The sequence below is a fragment of the Athene noctua genome, chromosome 2, assembly GCF_965140245.1.
Source record: "Athene noctua chromosome 2, bAthNoc1.hap1.1, whole genome shotgun sequence".
NCBI classification, from domain to species: Eukaryota; Metazoa; Chordata; class Aves; order Strigiformes; family Strigidae; genus Athene; species Athene noctua.
In genome coordinates, this window is record NC_134038.1 from 102241057 (window position 1) to 102261424 (window position 20368).

Sequence of the window (20368 nt, forward strand, 5' to 3'; positions counted from 1 at the left end):
TGTCGACATGAGAGATTCCAGGTTCATAACAGAGAACAAGGGGCTCTTCAAACATTCAAGTTTGAAGCACCAGCCAGTTGTAGCCCAGGGTAACTAAACATGTATGCTGTCATGAAGTACAGAATAAGCACTCCTGTGTTACTTTAGTCCTGTGTCCACATCACAAAAAAAACCAGCACAACTTGAACCTGACAGCAATAAATTCAGGACTGGAGAAGGATGGGGTGATTACATTCTTATTCCTTGAAGTTGTCATGGCTTAACCCCAGCTAGCAACTAAGCCCCACACAGCCACTCACTCACTCCCCCTAGTTGGGATGGAGGAGAGAATTGGAAGAGTAAAAGTGGGAAAACTCATGGGTTGAGATAAAGACAATTTCATAAAGCAAAAGCTGTGTATGCCAGCAAAGCAAAACAAGGGATTCATTCACCACTTCCCACTGGCAGGCAGGTGTTCAGCCATCTCCAGGACAGCAGGGCTCCATCACACCTAACAGCTACTTGGGAAGACAAACGCCATCAATTTGAACATCCCCCCTTCCTTCTTCTTCCCCCAGCTTTATATGCTGAGCATGACACCACATATTATGGGATATCCCTTTGGTCAGTTGGGGTCAGCTGTTCTAGCTGTGTCCCCTCCCAACTTCTTGTGCACCCCCAGCCTCCTTGCCAGTGGAGTGGGATGAGAAGCAGAAAAGGCCTTGACTCTAAGTGATGCTCAGCAGTAACTAAAACATCCCTATGAACACCGTTTCCAGCACAAATCCAAAATAGAGCCCCATACTAGTTACTGTGAAGAAAATGAACGCTATCTTACCAAAATCAGCACAAGGTAATATACCCAGACAAGGAAGCGACTTCTAGGACAGGGGACTTTTCTGGTGACTGTGATGGATTATCCTCATTCCTCCTATAGTCATAACTACACGTAGTAAAGGTTGTAATTTTGCCTTTTTTATGGTTGCAAGAAAATAGGAAGTAACCTTCTTTCTCGTATTGCTGGCTGCATCTTTTCAGTGAAGATGATGCTTTTGCAGTTTCCCAGTTGAAAGTACAGTAGCTAAAATAACTAGTTTTCAAACCACACCTTCATGAATGTGAGCACAATTCTTCGCTTGTCATGGACTAGCAATAAAAACACTCACTGACAGAACTGTATATGTATATTGAAAGGCATATTCAACCAAAGGCACTTACAAGTGAAGTAACTTTCAACTTCATGCTAGAAATATGGACCCAGCTTGCCTTCTGGAAACCTCCTGGCTTGCTAGCAGGTTGATGAGGAACAGTGAATTTCATTTTGCATTCAAGAAGTATGATTGCTTGATGGTATTTTTAATCTCAGCAAAAACAGAGTGTTTAAAAAAGAAAGATGTATTCTAATTACACTCATCATGCTATCATTCATTAAGAGCTACATTACCAAATGCCATCATCATTCAAAAGCAATAAGTCAGGAAATCTTCAGACATTGAAGCATTTGGCTTCTTTTCCTCTAGGGATGCTAATGTAACCTCTCATAAGGTTTGTACATGACTGATACTAGAATATTGAAAAGTGCGATATCACAAATCATTTAAGGAGGAAATTATTTTGTACCATTAATGTAAAATATAATTTTGCTTTATTGAAGCCATTTGGAAATGTTTACTTGGCTAATGGTCACAAAAGACAAACAATGAAGTAGACAACAAAAATCTTAATGATCACAAATACTGGCATGAATACATCTCACAAATGCAGCATCAGGAACACTTAACTTTGATTGCACCAAACCTCTCCAGAACAGAGCTGCCCCTGTTCCTACCCAGTCAGGAATGCTTTGTAGCAGCACTGCAGATTCCAACAGCAAAACATTTTGTTCCTGAACCAGACAGGGTTGCTAAGTGACAGCAGCCCTCTTCTCTTCCATATAATTTACAAAACCCAGGCTCTTAAAAACAAGCAAATTAATAGTGAAGGGTTCATCAGTCTTACACCTTCCACATAATAAATGTGCTCTTGTTTCTGAAGGAAAAAAAGTCTTTATCCCCCCAACATTTAAACTCTAACCTTTTTATGAGTTGGATGCATTTTTCTTTCTTTTTTTTACAAATACAGCCACAGGGTCTAATTTTTTATAAGATCATGGGACCCAGAGTATAACTGGAATGAATGGAAACTATGTAACTTGAAGTGTAGAAAAAAAAGCTTTTCAAACTCCATTCCTCAATTTCATTGTGTGACAATCGAAAGTGTGCACAATTCCTTAATCACAAGATGGGCATGGCAGAGAAGACATCTGATCAGATCTTCACTTTTTAAAGATATACCAAAGTCAACAATATTTTTCTCCATTTCACTGACAACTGTGTCTATTTTTCCATAACATTTTCCATGTGTACATTAAAATTTGCCTAAACTTCACACCCTACAATACAGTATGATCTGTTGAGCATCCCTATAGACAATGAGAAGACTGATAAGCATTTAAAAAGAAGCCCTACTGAGGTTGTAAAAATATAGATTTTTTTTTTTCCCCCAGAGACAGATGCTTCTACAATGAATGAAAAATGCCCTAAAAGTTAAGCAATTTGAGAAATTGTCTGCTCTAGGATTGCTAGATTTTTTCAAGACAGGTGCAGACAGAGAGGAAACTTTTTTCAAAGTGGTATCAACACTAGTTTTACAACAGAACTGCATTTGCAAACTTCACTCGAAAGAAGTGAAGGCTCTCCAACAGTTGGCCACACAGGCCTTTAATGGTGCTACAGCTTCAGAAATCAGAGTCATCCAATGCAGAAACCAAGGGAAGATCTCTCTTCTCATTCTGAGCTGCAAGGAACCAACCAGAGTAAGTTTCCCTATCTCACACAGACAAACAATTAAGTGTAAATCACTGGAGCTGAAAGAACATGCAGGGATAAATCTTATCTGCTGGCTTGTCAACACTCAAAATCCAGAAGGTTTAAATTACAGCTGCATCATTTGTAGCAAATTTTGAGCATAAAAAGTTCTGCATGTATTCTTTCCAAATGTCACTTTGAAATCCTTACTGATGTAGTGAAAAATGTTTCCTCCACATAAAGTTCTAGCCTTTTTAATTAAGGAATGTCTCTTTGAGCAGTCAGCCTGTTTTAATGTTGAATCAATGTAAACTTTAACATTTTGCCTTCAGCAATAGGGAAGATAAATATTTTATTCTGTTCACTGAGGTGAATCTTGGGTCTCTAAAGCAAAATGCATACTCCATAATGAAAACTGCAAATGAAAGGTGCAAATTTTCTGCTACTGATGATACACTCTAGCTACAGAGAGAGCACCTAGGGGAGCTACACAATCTCACATCACATCACAGCCCAGGAAATGGGGAATAATGAGTGGCATCAGGACTGCATTAATCAGTGGACATGTCTGTAATAATAGAAAGCAAATGGCTAGTGAAAGAACCAAGAGTGTCGACATCTACAAAAAAATCCAAATCAGTGCCCGTTAGACAAATTTATAATCCAATGATTTTTACAAATAAACACAGAAAGAGAAAGGGAGATGCAGATGATGAATCTGGAGGGGAAAAAAAACAAAACAGATTAATTCTACATCACTTACATCTTAATAGCCAGTATCATATGCACCACAGCAAAGCAGGCTGGCACAACAATGTGCCTGAATTCCTTGTAGGCATCAGGCACTGGACAACTTCATAACTCATAACTCTCACACTTACCCCACCTCCCAATGGCTCAGCATGTGAGAAGAACAACCATGCCTTTGGAAATGGATAAACCAATGCAAACTTGCAGTGTTATTTCAATACTATTACTACCAACTGCTGCTTTTGTATTTGACAACTTATAGCAAATTAAACAAAAAGTAGTAGTTTGTTCTGAAAGCTTTACAAGTTAGAAAATTGTATATCTCAGAAAGAGTTACTTTGAATATATTTATATTATTATCAGCAAACTCAACACACTTAATTACCATCTCAGGTAAGAAACTTCTGTTTTGCTGCCTCTCTGCCAAGAACTGCAATAAAACTACCTTGTTCCATTGCTATTTGCACAATTGTCATCAGTTCTCACAGATGTTGACTCAGTGATGTAAACAACCCACCTGGAGTAAGTCTGCATGTCAAAAGAATAAACTATCCATTTTGTGTTTGGAAGCTGAAGTCTCAGTACGGAATATAGAACAGAAGGGTCTGGTTTGGTTTTAGGCAAAACACTGATTTTTCCTCCTTGATGTTCAATTACAACTGTCAGCTAGTCTAGAGTAAAGCAAATCCTGTTCTTTTAATGTGTTCTCAGCTGGCAGACAGCATTTTACAGAATAGGATATAAGCGGGTGTCTAGCCAGTATTACACTAAGTTTAGTTAATGGCTAATCTGGCATTTGCTGAACCATGTACTTCAAATGGCAAAACAGGGAAGGTGCATAAAAAGAAAAAAGACTAAGCTCTATCTTCGGCACCTTATTTATGTGACTGATAGAAATGATAGCATATCAGAAGTGTCAGCATACTAGTGAAAGCTGGCATGTAAATATTTATGCATTATGCAAGATAGTCAAGCCCTGGCTGGCTGTCCTTTTCCATATTTCTAGAAATAACAGGAGCTGCAGTTCAGATAAGAAAAAGCTATAAAGCTTTACATCACAGAATTTAAAACAATTTAAAATGATCATTAATAAGAACCTGAACATGTAAAATGCTAAATGCTTCCAAGGTCTGAATAACCTTAGTTATCTGGGAATAAAGAGTACCCAGTGCTACTCAGAAGGACCTGGCTTCTTGCCAGATTACCTAGGAAACTATATATGAAATTTTAAAATGAAAAATAAACCATGGCTTGAGTTGCAATAAAATTTGCTCCTTTGTTTGTCTTTTCTGAAAATATGAAAATCAGATTACTAATAGTCTGCATGACTGATTATTTTAAATGCTTTTCCCCCTCAAACACATCTGCATCCAGTTCCTTGTCCAGGTAGCAAAACCAGTTGGTAGCAACTGGAAAATATTTCCATCTGAGGACAATGCCTGGGCCTTGGTACATGAGCTTAGAGGTATCAAGCAAGTTCCTAGTACATCCCATGCTCACTGGCAACTATATCAACTGTGGCTACCACTGCCAAGTACAGAAGTGGTAGTGGAGAGTTAACTAGTTTCCCCTCTCTAGTGATGGTCACCATCCTCTGGCTGAGGCAAACCGGTGAGACACACAACAGAATGGGCAGAGCTGTTGCCTGTGCTGTAGGATCTCAGTGGAGAAGTAAGGCAGCCATCTCCAGAGCTCTTGGATTTCATATGAATTGCAGTCAACCTAAAAACTAAGACCTGACAACCCAATTTACACTCAAATGCTTTATGCTACCCAGAGGAATTCTCTACACACCTTCAGAGTCCAATACACAGACTAATAATTTCTCAGTTTGATTATTACACTGTCAAGACCAGGGCAGGATATACTTCAGGATCTCATAAGATTAAGATGACAGGCAGCATGTTCTTCCTCAATGTCAGTACTATCAGTACAACCCAACACATCCTAATTATCACAGCACCTCAGGACAACTGCAATTAACAGGGCTGATGAGCCCAATGGTGTTTAGCACACGAGTCTCTGAGGCCGGGGCAGGTATTTGCTGTGAAAAGACACAGCTGTAGCATTCCTTATATAAGGGACCAGGACAGTCATGCTCTTGCCTCTTTCAATCACCTCATTCACGTGCCTTCAAGAACAATGTCTGTAAAACAGCTGAGCGACACTCCTTCCCATTATAGTGAATAAATCGCTAAGCATGAAGCTTCTTAGAAACAGCCATCTAAAATAAAATGAAGAGATCCAGATTTTTTTCCAGATGCTATGACACCATTCTTCAAAACGGCTAAAGTAGCAAGTTCGTATGTGGCTTTTGTTAATGTACAGATTAGTAATGCAGGCAGAAATTGATATACAAAGTATAAAAAGTATAATACTTTTCTCTTCCCCTCAGGCATTTTTTAAAAGCAGAACACAAGCAAAATGTATATATGTGTAGTATTCTTTTACCCAATAAAAGTAAATTGAAAAAAAAGTCAGCCAACTAAATAGTAAGCACGAAAAAAAAAAAGTTTACTAAAAAGAAGTTGATTATAGGTCTGAAATAATCAAAGATGGACAAATAACAGAATCACAGAAAAGTGATGTTAGAAGAGACCTGTAGGTAAGTGGTCTCCAAACTGTTTTGATTGCACACTCCTATCACTTTTTGAGCACAAATCCCCAGTATATGTTTATTTATTTATACATTATATATGTGTACTACTGAAGTTCTAACATTTTCTTCCTGTACCCCAATGGATTGTCTTGCACACCCCCTGGTCTGTGTACACTCCAATTTGAAGACTACTGCTCTAGAGATCATCTAGGTCAGTGCCCTGCTGCACTAACTTCAAAGTTGTTTGAGGCCCTGTCAGGTTTAAATATCACCAAAGACAAAGATTCCCCATCATCTCTGGACAGGAAGGTGCTTAGAGTTCTCACTGTTGAAAACATTTTTCTTACATCCAATCAGAATTTTCCTTGCTGCTACATTTGACCATTCCCTCATCCTTTTGCTGTTCAACACAGGGAAAAGCCTGGCTCCATCTTCTCTGTTACTCTATTCTGTAGCTATGGAGAGCAGTTTGATCTGTCTTCTCTTCCTTAGCCTTGAAGATGAAACAAACCCAGTTCCTAAGCTTCTCCTTGTTCATAAACTCTAGCCCCCTAAACCTTTTAGTGTGTTGCTGTGCTGGGCCCTCTCCTGTTTGTAAATATCTCTCTTGTACTGGGAAGGACTCAAAACTGGACAATATTCTAGATGCAACCTCAGAGGTGCCAAGTCAAGGAATATAATAATTTCCCTTGATGTGCTGGCTGTGCTTTTACCAGCCCAGCCTGCACAGCCAAACTCATCACCAAAAGGGAGCATCACCAACTCATCATCAACTTGCTAGCCACAGGAGCTGCATGGCGCTTCCTGAAGTTGCTCCATAGCCTACCTGCGCCAAGACTGTACCAAGACACAACTACTGAGTTCCTGGCACCCAACTTCATATTTCTCTTTGCTGAACTTCATGAAGCTTGAGTCAGTCCATTTCTTCAAGCTGTTGAGATTGCTCTGAAAGGAAGACCTGCATATCAGCTGATAATGACAGCTTATCTTTACCACTGAGCCTGGATAAGGCTGCATCCCATGCCATTGTCCATTTTACCAGTGAACATGTTAAAAAGTATCAGACCCAGTATCAGACCCTGAGAACCACCATTTGTAAACAGGTGCCGGTTAAATTTCAACCAACTGACCTTTTAAGTTCCACTGATCCAGACAGTTTTTTGTCTAACTTGTAGCCCACACATCCAGTCCCTACCTTTCTTAAGGATATCTTACACCCCATATCTACTATGCTTCTTACAATTTCTCCTACAAATACAGAAATCTAAGCTGAAAGCAAGACAAGTGACAATAACTGCTATCCCTTCATTCAGAGATCCAGTTATTTAATCACTGAGGCAAAGAGGTTGCTTAACTATGATTTGCCCATAGTAAATCCATATTGGTTATTCCCAGTTTCCATTTCTCAGTAAGTTTTGGCTTTCCCAATTCCAAACCTGCACACCCAGACAATGTCTCTATACTGCTCCTTAGCAATCCATCCCTTCTTCTCCTTACCACACTCTACCTCCTTTAGTATGAGGTCAAGAGCCCTCTGTTCAAATCGGCCTCCTGCTATGCCTGCTTGTTTTCTTGCACATGGGGGCAGTTCTTGTGATTTAAGGAAGATGCCCTAATCCAGAAGAATGCCTCTCCTAATCATGTATCCTACTACCTATATCAAAAAATTGTCTCCAACACACTCCAGAAATCTCCTGTATGGCTTGTGCTCCATCATGCTGCCTGGGGTAAACTCTCTCCCTCCCATTTGTTTACAATCTCACATTAACAGCTGTTCCTCAGCACCGAGCTGACCACCAGGAAGTCAGAAAAATGCCCAAGAATCCATTATGTTGTTGGGATGACTGTTAGGCTGAGAAATCTATTGGGTAAACTGAGATGCCTTACACTGCAGTATGGATCAGAAACATTATCTTGTGGCCTAGGTGTCTGGCCCCAAGTCATTATCAACAGATAGGAAAAGCATAATGCAACATCTTGTAGACTGGACATAAGGGTGAACAAGTTGGCAAATTCTTACAAACAAGTAAGATGAAAAAGAGGACTGTCTTGTGAGCAATTCACTAGTAGAAAAAAAAAGGGTAATTTTTCAGCAAATAATTTTAAGCAGTTCTATTCTCCACTTCATTGGAATAAACTTTAACTTACCTACTTCCTGTATTATTTCAGTTCACAGAAGTTTCTTTTAAAAACAAATCAAAGTAAAACAAAGAGCATATAATCTTATGTTTAGTTCTCTTTATTGCACATAAATCTTACAATTAAAAAGTTGACCAACTAAGTACCATGTTGTTCCAACAGAAGAAAATGCTGGCAGTCTTAATAAAAATCAGATAAATTCATGCCTGTTCGTGGTTCAGGCCTTCAGGACTTCTGACCTTGATTCTATGCCATAGTCCCTTCACACTGCTCCACCAGTATAAAGGGACTGACAACCAGGTGGACCTATATGGTAGGTTGTGACAGTAGGGAGTCCTGATTCTCTAAGGCCCTATACAGGCTCCCAGAGTAGTTCTGAAGCTGATGAAAATGTAATTGATATTTGACACATTAACAGAGAAAGGAAGATTTGTTAAAGCTCCTGTAAAAGAAGCCATATCGTTGAGCTGTTACAATCATCCCTACGGAATTATGCTCTACACTTGAAAGAAATTGGGGAAAAAACCCCACACAAGCTGTGATCCTAAAAAAAAAAAGCCATTTATTTAAAGCTTGATCAATACCTGGTCCAGCGGAACTTCTACACGAGTATCTTCATCTTCCTGCACTTCAGCTGCCCCCCACATTTCAGACCCCTCTTCTGTGGCTTCTGTGGCTTCACCTACAATGGGAAAGATACAGAGTGGAAGGAAGTGAAGTCCAACTGTGACACTGTGTGGCACAATGACTGAACTGCATTCAATTTTGTTTCTGAGAGCTGGTTTCTGAGCTGACCCACCATTCCCTATACAGTTCTTTTATTGAAGTTTTCAGTCTTCCATTACTGTCAATTTGTTTTCCTTTCTTTTTTAATAACAAATACTTACATGCTACACCATTTGAGGAAGGGAAAGGGAAAGGAAGAGAGAGAGGGAGAGAGAGACAGAACAGAGACTGAACAAAGCCTCAGATCTGAAGTTACTTCACTTCTGTCAAAGATCAGGTGAATCTGAACTTAATACATTACAACAACAAATTACTTCTATTTCTATAGTCAGTGATAGTACCCTCTAGTAATTAACATTATAACACACATCTAACAAAAATCTCGGGTTCTGAATCACCGACAAACATGGTGAATCAGGACAGAAGTAAAAGAGTAATAGAAACAGTCGGGATTGATACTACTCCCCACTCCTGGGCACGTGCAAGTAGAATTATAGCTGAAACTCCACATCCACATTAAAAAAGCACATGCTCCTAGCTAACAAGGCTAATGGTTACAGTGATATTCAATTTTGCAAAGATTTTACACCATTTAGTTTGAGTATTTTTTACCCCAAGTATAAGTAAAAACTAGGGGTCTTCAAAGTTTCTAATACAGGTCTTTCAGTATCATCTAACTAATAAAGTAAAGACAGATACATACAGAAAAAAATTTCCAAGTGACACACATTCGTCTCCCTTCCCTCCAAACTGAAAACAGCACAGAAATTAAAAGCACAGGTTACTCGAAATCTTCTCCCTTTCTGTCTCCATCTATCAAGGAAAGACAGATGATCCTATGCTAATGTGTTCACATCCAATATAAATAACCAGAATAAGAAAGATGAAAAAATATTTGTGCTGGTTTAGACTGCCTCTTAATTCTTCACAAAAGGATGTGAACTTGGTAATATCAACTGACCATGCAAAACTGATCTACATTGCTGGACACTGTTAAATAAACAGCCCTAGTGTAGCACTGAACTATTCACAGAAACATTGAGAAAGAGGAAAAATAATTGATAAAAATCCAAGCCTTTGAGAAATCTGTAGTCCACTTGCATAAAAAGTCAGGACTGACTACTCAGTTAGTTTTCCAGTTACTTTCTCATCACTGTGAGAGCCAAGGAAAGAGCTTACCCTGGGAACAAAATTCTGAGGCATACCATGCAACTACAAATGGCTAACTGAAGGGGAGGTGCCAGCTCATCCAGATGGCCTTAGATGTCTAGTGACACACCACTGACCAGAGCACAGAGAGATGAAAGCCATTCTCACAGTTTGAAATGAAGAGGAAGAAATGGAGAAGTCTATGGAACATCACAGTGATATTCCAGAGTGGTACTGCTGGCTGCATCTTAGGAGATGCAGTCTCATGGACTCATGGATTTTTCTCATGGACATAGCAGTTTGAGTACCTGAGCATCAGTCCCACTGGAACCTCCTCACCCTACCAAAAGATATATACTACTTGGTCACTGAAATTACTGGTGTTGGAAATACCACAAGGTTCTTAGCATCATTAGTTGGATTCTTACCCTAAACATCTCACACACACCTTGAAATAGGTTCCATCTTCATATTTGGCATGGAAATAATAATTTTCTTGTCTTAATTCCCTTTTAAATGTAGATTATTAAATAAAATAGATCTATTGTAGTATGTTCCATTGAAACCAAATAAGAACATCCAATATTTGCTGGCAGTATGGTAAATCTTGGACAATCTACGTGTACATATCTCATTACAGATCCCCTTTGCCAAGACAGGGTTTTTTTGACAAATTCAGCAATAAAAACATGGAGTGGTTGAGAGAAGCAATAAAATGCAGTTGAATGGGTACTACTTGCACTTTTCCAAATAATCAATGCACTTCACATTTCCCATTTTTCTGAGTTTTCTAAGGGACACAAGGTTCTGTTTCTCTTATCTGATATTATCATGGTTGCCTCTCATCATAGACATTTGACTGAAATATAGAACACCACAATATTCTGAGAGGAAGATGTAATGTGTTCTTTGAAAGCCACTGTGATGACTCTCTTCATTCAAGGCCTTCCCTTAAGAACCTTGCCTTAGATTCCTTGGCTCACAGAACTACGAAAAGTTAAATCACTGTCTAAGAGAACTGCATTTAATATCATCATCATTCCATTTAAGACTCTGTAATAACACCTTTGTCTTCAAGATCCCCAAGCCTTTCAACCAAAATGAGGATTGTCTGGCCTCTACAGGTAAAAGGATTTTGGTGCAGAGGTAGTTCTCATCAGGTTTTTCCTCAGCCGGGCAAAAAAAGTACAAGGGAGATACATGTGTTGGCTCTGGAGGTCAAATCCACAAAATTAATTTCAGGAGTTGAAGATTCTCAATTTAAAGCACCTCTGCTTAGAAGAGTAGATCACCTCAGAGCTATGCTGAATAACCCAGCACAAGAAGACAGACATGCAGTATTGTCAAAAACCTTAACCATTAAACCAGGAGGGAGTGAGGGCGAGGGAGGAGGACAACAAATTTCTACCCAGGTCATGCAACGAACTTTCTCATTTGAAACAGTATACCCCCAAAAGCTAGTAACAGAAGGATTTCAATAAGCAAAAACTGAAATCCCCATGGGATTTCCTTCAAGTGCTGTCTAACAGGTGTCTGACCAGAAAGCTGGTCAGCTAGATTAGTTGAAAAGAGCTCTGCAAAACCTTCCAGCATCTCTCAAGGATACCACTATTCCCTGACTTGCACAGAAAGCATTCTGAAGTGAAATAGCATTCCTGCTCTTCCACAGAATGGAAGATGCCAAAACTAGACGGCAGGCTGCAATGGGAAAGAATAGCAACCACAGAATCACAAACCTTCAAAGACAGTGTTTTCAGACCAAATGGGAAGTTATCCCATTTTCAGAACAGGTATGTTCTTTGAAGAAAAAAACTAGTTAAAGAATAGCATATTTCAAATGCATACAACACAGAAGATCATTAGTTGGTTTCTGAAAGGATGGCAGAAAAGATTTGTTATCAGAAAAGGAAAAGAAAAAATTATTTAAGGAAATAAGAAAACTGACAACAAAAGGGAAATGAATTATTTACCTCTGCACAAACATGAGAGTATGGAAGATAAATGTCCAAAACACATGTACCATTAATAGTCAGAGAAGGAAGAAAAACACTTAGATCTGAAATGTGCCAAAATAGGTGAAGAAAAAAATGACACTAACTGAAAAATGGGGAAGTTGTAACACTTGAACAAATAAAAAATTCCAAAGAAAATGGCAAGGAATGAAATTAGTCTTACATTACAACATGTACGCTTGTCTTTCGGTACCAAAAGTGAAAAGAAATATAAAAATTGTAAAATAATTTACAAAAAAATTATTAAATGAAGCATTAAGAAATTAGCTTAAAATGTAAACATTATTAGTGTTGCTGCTTTACTTCAGCCAGAAGTGTTTACACTTTTTGCATGTGAATTTTTAAATATCTGGAGAAGTGCAGATGAGTGAAAGGCCAACATATTACTTGTTTATGTGATTCTGTGTCAAGATCTTGTCAGTAAGAGTTTGCACACCATATTAATCACTATTACCAGCGCTGTGAGTTGCTCACCAAGCAAATGTGTTAGGCTGGGTTATTTTGCCTTATATTTCATAAGTAGTATTTCAGAAATGTTTTTCAGTTTAGGAAAAAAGAGCACTAAAAAAAATCTTATTGATGCAATATTTCACATCTCTGTCTCTGAATCATTAGTCAGTTTCTACACACGTCTCTAAGGGAGGAAAAAACAAGAAGACATTCTAGAAAATGCTATAAATTACACAAAAAACCATTTTTGCAAGTCTTCATTCTATATTGCTATGGGTTTATATTGCAATCTCTACCGAAGTTAGAAATAAGTAGTGTATCTTACTGAAAAGAGAATTCCCAGCACTTCCATTAGATGGAACATTCATGCCTTCCCCAAATGGTTCATAAAATATTGTAGATTACACATACTCCTCATACAAGAGCTAGTTCTGACTTTATGTGCCTCAAACTAATTGAGAATTGGGCACAGTCAGGGTCATGGCAACACTGGGGCAGAAATGGTCTAAAAGGGGATAAGAAAAGAAGGTAGGTACAAGCCTACAGTCAAGCTGTGGCATACTCAATCCATTTGCTCCAAGTTGAGAATATGATGGCAGCAAAGGACTCAAGGGTACTTTGAGCTCCAAAATGTCTCCCTACAGCTTTGCTGACAAGTATAAATCAGAGGACTTATTTCAGCTGGGTTCTCACTTCTCCCTGCTACAGTAGTGTTGCTTCTGTCAACAGGCCAAGTAAAATATTATTAAGAGTCTCCTCATCTTCTGTGAGGATAGTTTTCCATGCTGTCCAGACAACCAGAAGAGACTGGAATTTTAGGGGTTTTTCAGTCACTGTGTGAAAATAAGACTGTCTTGAGCTAAAAATCACTACTTTTTTATACCCTATACAGAGAGAAGTGAGGTAACTCAAACAAACATCTATTATTTCTGATTATTTTAAAGAAGGGTCGTGTTCAGTAATTCAGGCAAGAAGGGGAAGGAAGAACCCACAGAAGGGCAAACAACAGATCACAAGATAAAAAAGGCATTCAAGAGGAGCAGCCAACTAAAGAGAGAGGATAAGCAGAGGCTGGAGGATATGGACACAAAGGGAGATGATGAGGGCACAGTAATGTTAGAATGAATGTGTGGAACAAGTAACTGTACAAGAGCAAACAGAAAGATGAGGAAACACGGGTGAAAAACAAGGGAAGAAATGGAGTCCAGCACACTGGCAGGAAGGCAGAAAAATGGGTTACATGCGGTGGAATAGTAGAAGCTTGAAAGAGAGAGGAGGAAAGACAAGCCATCAGGTACCCATGCCAATTTAAGCTTCTTAAAGGAATCTTCCTTCAGGAAAACCTGAGAAGAGGAATGCTGTTTTACTAGTACCTATCTGCAATTGGATTTCTATGTTCAGATGTTCCCACATATACTTGTTTGTGCAGAGGTGCAGCAAAAAGCAGCAATGAAAAAATGCTCATTGTTGTCAGGCAAGTATTTCTTCTTGATTTCTTATTCTTATTTATTCCTAAAACGAACAATATTTAGTAAGACTGTGGATAGTGGCTCTACAGTTTGGGGAAAAAATTCGTACAGTATTTTTGGCTTCAGGCTGAGGGGATGAATGAAAACTGCAACCACAAGTGCTTTCCTATGAAGCTTCTTTGAGTTATACTCTCACCTCTTGTCTGTAACCCCACAGAGAGAAAGACTGACAAAATCTCAAGAGGATCCAGACTGCTTCAAGCTCTGAATTCCCCAAAGCCTTGTGAGGGTTACAAGGAAATGGAACACTTGGAGCCTGATAACAGCTCTGCTGAAGAGAGGTAGCTAGGTGTCTCAAAAAAGCGGTGAACCAACTCAACCTGCTCTAAACAAAGTCAAACGACGCAGCTGTTGAAACACTGGCACCTGTTTTATGGCTAATCTCTACAGCTAGCAGCAATGGAGCTACACAAATAGTAAGAACAAGAAAACATTTTCAGCAGAAAAAGGTGGTGAAATTACATGAAGGCGGATGTTCTCAGAAGGCTTAGCTCTTTGGAAATCAGGTCCTGAGTCCATGGGGTGGAGAAAAGCAGAGTGGCCAGGTTTGGATCAGAACCTTAGAAAGGATGATGACTGATAAATAGGGTGTGGAGTTTCTGATTTTGTACTTGGCCAAGGTCTATTTCTTAAAGTAAATGGCTCGGTCCTCAGCTGGTTTCAACAATGATGAGAAAAGCTGGTACTGTATTCCTACAGTGTTTTCAGCTCTATGACTTTGTTGCAAATGGACAAATAAACCAAATACAGTTTACAAGTAAATTATGCTTCTTGCATAATGGCTCTTAATAGCCACAGATCTTCAGAGTTACCTACTCTGTTCTGTCCCCTTATCCATGTCAGCTATGCTGGCTTTGCAGCCCCTGAGAATTCAATTACATGAAAGGGAGTCCACTGACCATTCAGGGAAATTTTCTAGCTATTTTATACTTCTGGCTGGTCTCCTCACAGGTACAGAACAGATTAATTATCAGCAACAGCAAATTTATAAATGTCCAAAACATTTTGATTAACAACATTTCACCTGACACATGTTACCAGTTGTCTCAATACACAGATGTTCAGTGAATTGTGCAGTCACTCAGTTCAGTATGTACAGAAAGAAGCAATGAATTGGTGCATGTATAACTGAGCAAACCTCGGCTAAAGTGCAAAGGTTGTTTTCTGCCTGATGCCATTCAGTATTTCAGCTGGAATCCTTTTGTACACTTTGAAAAACAAGAAAGCTATATGACTTTATTAAGCAGTAGTTGAGTTTATACATTGAACTAACTCATAAGAAATCTATATATTTTACATAATTAAGCGTAGCAATTAAGGGCTCTTATATAAGCGCCTTTCCTAACCAGCACTAACTGTAAAACATTTATTGTAGCACATTATATTATAACATTATACAGTCATTAATGCATTTCAAATTTTAAACTGATTGAAGTTTAGCAGTAGAGATTAAAAAAAAAATCATTGTAATAAAAGCCTGCCCTGAATATTTTATGGAAGTCAGAGGCATTTACTAACTGCAAACTCTGTATGTAAGCAAGGAAGTTAATGTGACTATAAAAAAAAAATTAATGTGACTTACCACAGAGGCTGCCTCATAAAAACGTTAAGTCAAATTAAAAACAAAATGTAAAAAAATCTGTGGCTCATTAAATTGAATAGATTGCTATGAGGAATAGGGAGGATATGTCCGTTTATGCCTGTCTATGAGATAATTTTATTTTCTTTGTTTTTGTTTTGTGGTTGGTTTTTTTCTAACTTCAAAGTATCACCATTGTACAAGGCCCATTTCCAACAAAAAAAACACTGCTTTGAAGGTAGTTTGCATGTGTGTGTGTGCCTGTGACTTCTGTCATCAAAAAGTAATGGAATTAAGAAGAAACTGGCAAAAATATACAAATGAAACTCTTGAGAATATTAAAAAATATGTATTTTTCTTCACCTGGTACTATTGCAGCCTCAAGCTTCTAAGCATTAGTTCCTCTCTTCACAAAACACTGAATTTCTAATAAGGTTTCACACAATTATGGATTGCTGACATCTGACTACCTCAACAGAAACTGCAAAAGGTGCTTCTAGAGGTTGACCTTGTATGCAGCGGTATCCATTACTGATAGGAAATGTGGCAATGCTGGAGCAAAGGAAAAACTGCCTTAGCCAGCTGCAATAACTCTGTCATCTTTATACATAAACAGCTACAAAAAGAAAGGGCTGTATGTCATAATAAAAGGGGTTTTTTTCCTTCTCTCTGCTTTGGTCATTTACCTCATTTATTCTCCATCTTTCTAAGCATCTAATTTATTCCTTTATTTAAATGACAGATCATTAAGATCATTTAATTTTGAAATTAATAAAGTAGCTCCCATTCAGCCACATCTGTTTTAATTCCATGCCTATTCCAAAACTCAGCCTTCTCTTGGGTACAGCTGGGTCTTAAGGGCTAAACTGTAACAAAGCAAATGCAAAAGCCCTGAAATGTCTGTCCTGGTCCAGTCATTCCAAACTGAGCACCAGCACACCTACACTCACACAGAATCACAGAATCATCTAGGTTGGAAAAGACCTTGAAGATCATCCAGTCCAACCACTGACCTAACATTAACAGTTCCCAACTACAGCCAGCGCTATGTCAACTTTAAACACCTCCATGGATGGGGACTCCACCACCTCCCTGGGCAGCCCATTCCAATGCTTAACAACCCATTCTGTAAAGAAATGCTTCCTAATATCTAGTCTAAACCTTCCCTGGTGCAACTTGAGGCCATTCCCTCTTGTCCTATCACTTGTTACTTGGTTAAAGAGGCTCATCCCCAGCTCTCTGCAACCTCCTTTCAGATAGTTGTAGAGGGTGATAAGGTCTCCCCTCAGCCTCCCCTTCTCCAGACTAAACACCCCCAGTTCCCTCAGCCGCTCCCCGTACGACCTGTGCTCCAGACCCTGCACCAGCTCTGTTGCCCTTCTCTGGACACGCTCGAGTCATTCAATGTCCTTTTTGTAGTGAGGGGCCCAAAACTGAACACAGGAATCGAGGGGCGGCCTCACCAGCGCCGAGTACAGGGGTCAGATCCCTTCCCTGTCCCTGCTGGCCACGCTATTGCTGACACAAGCCAGGATGCCATTGGCCTTCTTGGCCCCCTGGGCACACTGCTGGCTCCTGTTCAGCCGGCTGTCAATCAACTCCATCCTGCAGCAAAGTACACAACATGACTTTCCTGCTGCCAAGTACTATTTGCCCATTTTATGTTTTGCAATGTATTCATTTTACTAAAAGTAAACCCAAAGAAACTCACCATGTGCTCAAAGAAAGATGCTTGCAAGGTCTACCATCATCTTAGTTCCACATTTGCGTCAGTATATTCTGGCTACAAAGATTCAGCACTATAACAATACACCCTAACAGCAACAAGAGGTCTCATTTCTTGATATAGATTGTCATTTTATCTTTTATTATGTGAGAAATAAAACTACAGGTCCTGCAAAATCTCTGTAAATCAGAAACAAGATGATCACTCTTTCTTCAGCACAGTTTTAGTGTGCTCTGACAATACAGTGATATGGTCTATGTTTTAACTACAGAGAAATTTTTAATCCTAAAAGTTGTCAGCCAAAAAAAATGGAAAACAGTTTTAGCTCACAATGCACATCTGATATTCAGCAGTCCAGGTCTATATTCTTTGTCAAGTTCATAATTTTATTGAAAGAAATTCAGAGCATAATAGCATGAGTGGCTGCCATACCTGTCTGTGAAGCTTTCCCTTTATTTAAGGGTTGGCTTTTTTTCTTCCCTTTTTTAGCCAAGAGCAAAAGCAGGAAATTGAAATGATTGCTCCCTTTTAAGACCTCATAATACTCAAAACTGCATCTGAAACACTGTGGAGTGGCTCAGCCTGTCTCCAATATAGTGCTTTTCCAGATCACAATGAAAAAATCAAACTTCACATTCTATTATCTCTAGAACTTGTTTTATTGTTTGGGTGGGTAGTTACTTTGCGAGCCATGCAACCACAATGAAACTATTGTATTTGAATGGAATAGGCTTTAAAGTAAGGGTGCTCCCTTACAAGAATTTTCGACTATGCTTCTCAATTTGCTATTTTCCTGTTCAACTTCTGACAGTATACTCTTTACAGAATGTAGTGTAAACCAAAAAATAAGTAGGTGATGTTTGGTTTGGGGTTTTTTTAAACCTTAAACCAAGATGCTGATAATTAAATGTGCCTTCAGTGTAATTTTCATAAACCCAAATTCTGCTGAACTGGCTGCACTGGTCTACTTTTTAAACTTAACATTTCTATTTGCAATTACTGTTACATATAATATATTCAATATTATTTAAATTTCTACCAGTGCAATTAGAGTCTAATCATAACATTAATAGCATGCCTTGTAGGTTACAAAAACCAAAGCAGCAGCTCACAGTCTACTGGATTTGCTCTAAGAAGTGGTGAATTTAAATCTTGCACAAAGAGCTTTCAACACTAAGAAATACTTTCATCATCTTGATTTGAGAGGATTATGACATGGATCAGCTGTAATATGAATGGCATGCTGCTGAAATTCTCAGTGTATTAAAAACAATATTCAGAGTAAATACACAGCTAGCCCAACTAAACTCCCTTGGAAGATTAGGTTAAGCTTCAAATACACTATGAGCATAATTCTTCAGATGCTAAATCCCAGGAAACAATCACTTCCAAATGGTCTGGAACTCAAAAGAGAGAACATTCCACATAAATGCTAAATTGGCAGGAAAAAGGACAGCAAATAATATGGAATGCATTTTCTACTATGAATATTTTCTTTTTATCTATTTTCATATATGCCAAAATATGCATGTGTAAACTCACTGTGAAATTTATTGGTTTCAGATTAAAATAAATTAATCCCACATCAGTGACAGCCAAATGCAGCCAGCTAAAATGCCAAGAGTCTTTATCACCATCCATCAGGAAAAAAATAAAATAAAAATTGTAAAATGGTGATAAGTGCTTCCCTTACCCAATCCAAAGCCTTTGAATTTGAAGGATTTTTTTTAAATAAACCTGCAAAGACAGCTGAGGAACTGCAGTGAGCCTTCAGAGTAGTCAGCAGAGCTATACTGATCAAAATGGTACTTGGGAGCAATCATTATCACTGTGTTCCTGGAGTGGTCTTCTAGCTCTCCATCAAAAATACATCTCCATTTCAAAATAAGAAATATCATAATTCAAGGCAGGAATTACATACATGATACATCCAATACGTCAGCATTTGGTCTAAGATTTCTAATTTCATTGTCAACGGACAGAATGGGCATCTCCAGACACATTTGTCTCTCCTTGATGGCTGGAGCCTAGAAGTCCAGCTTGAATTAATCCTCTAACCCTCATACAGTGGGAGGTAGGCAAGATGCATCTTGCCCTCAACAAGTTTCCAGCAGCAGCTGGGATTTGAAAGTGTACCACAGTCAAGAAACCTCTAGGATTTACTGCATGTTTCTTGTTGCCATGGGGAAACACTGAAACAAACAGTGTCTCTAAACAACCTTTTCTGAATTTCTGTTCACGCCCTCTTAATGGGCAAGGCAAAGGTGAGGCCAAGTACACTACAGTTGGAGTCTTTGCAAATGAACCTCTTTTAGTTTTTACTGTGTAGAGTTTGAATGCTATTAGCCTGGGCAGCACTTTGGCTAACAACCAGCAATGTAGACAGACAATGGATGTGCTGATAAGTTTGGTGTGCTCATGCCTACTCTTAATCTTCCTCTTCACCCCACAAGGACAGAGTTTACAGCTTGGCATTTGTGGGCAAAGGTAGGAAGAGAATGAAAGCACCAACTGCACACTTCCCTCTCAATTTCTGTGCCTCAAACATCTGTATGAAGCAGTCTTCAAAGGCACAAGCAAGCTGGGGAGAAAGCTTCAATGCTCCTTTCCACTAACTGAATCTAGATTAAATATTGCAGCTAATCAACTGTATGGTACCAGTTGCCTGCCTAAAAGGGAAACTGCATCTCATACATTCATCTCCAGGTGAAACAGAAGTGCCTTGATAAAGAATAAGCCACCCCCATTACGAGCTTTTAAGGCACTTTCATCATCCACTTCAGTCCCATGAGTCACACAACTGCTGCAGGAGTCCATCTCACAAGGTGACAAACCAGGACAGAGTAAAGGAGAGATCCTATTGACAGGGAGACATTTCAGAGCA

At 38.9% G+C, this 20368-nt stretch overlaps 1 protein-coding gene across 3 annotated transcripts in view; it reads right to left on the bottom strand.

Moving 5' to 3' along the window:
* The window catches only part of DCDC2 (doublecortin domain containing 2), a 71795-nt gene that overhangs the window by 6910 nt on the left and 44517 nt on the right, over positions 1 to 20368 (bottom strand). For all 3 annotated transcript variants that reach the window (XM_074897913.1, XM_074897914.1, XM_074897912.1), the window contains one exon: positions 8898 to 8995. In XM_074897913.1, the coding sequence (XP_074754014.1) occupies positions 8898 to 8995 (98 nt within the window). The remainder of the gene's footprint in view (positions 1 to 8897; positions 8996 to 20368) is intronic.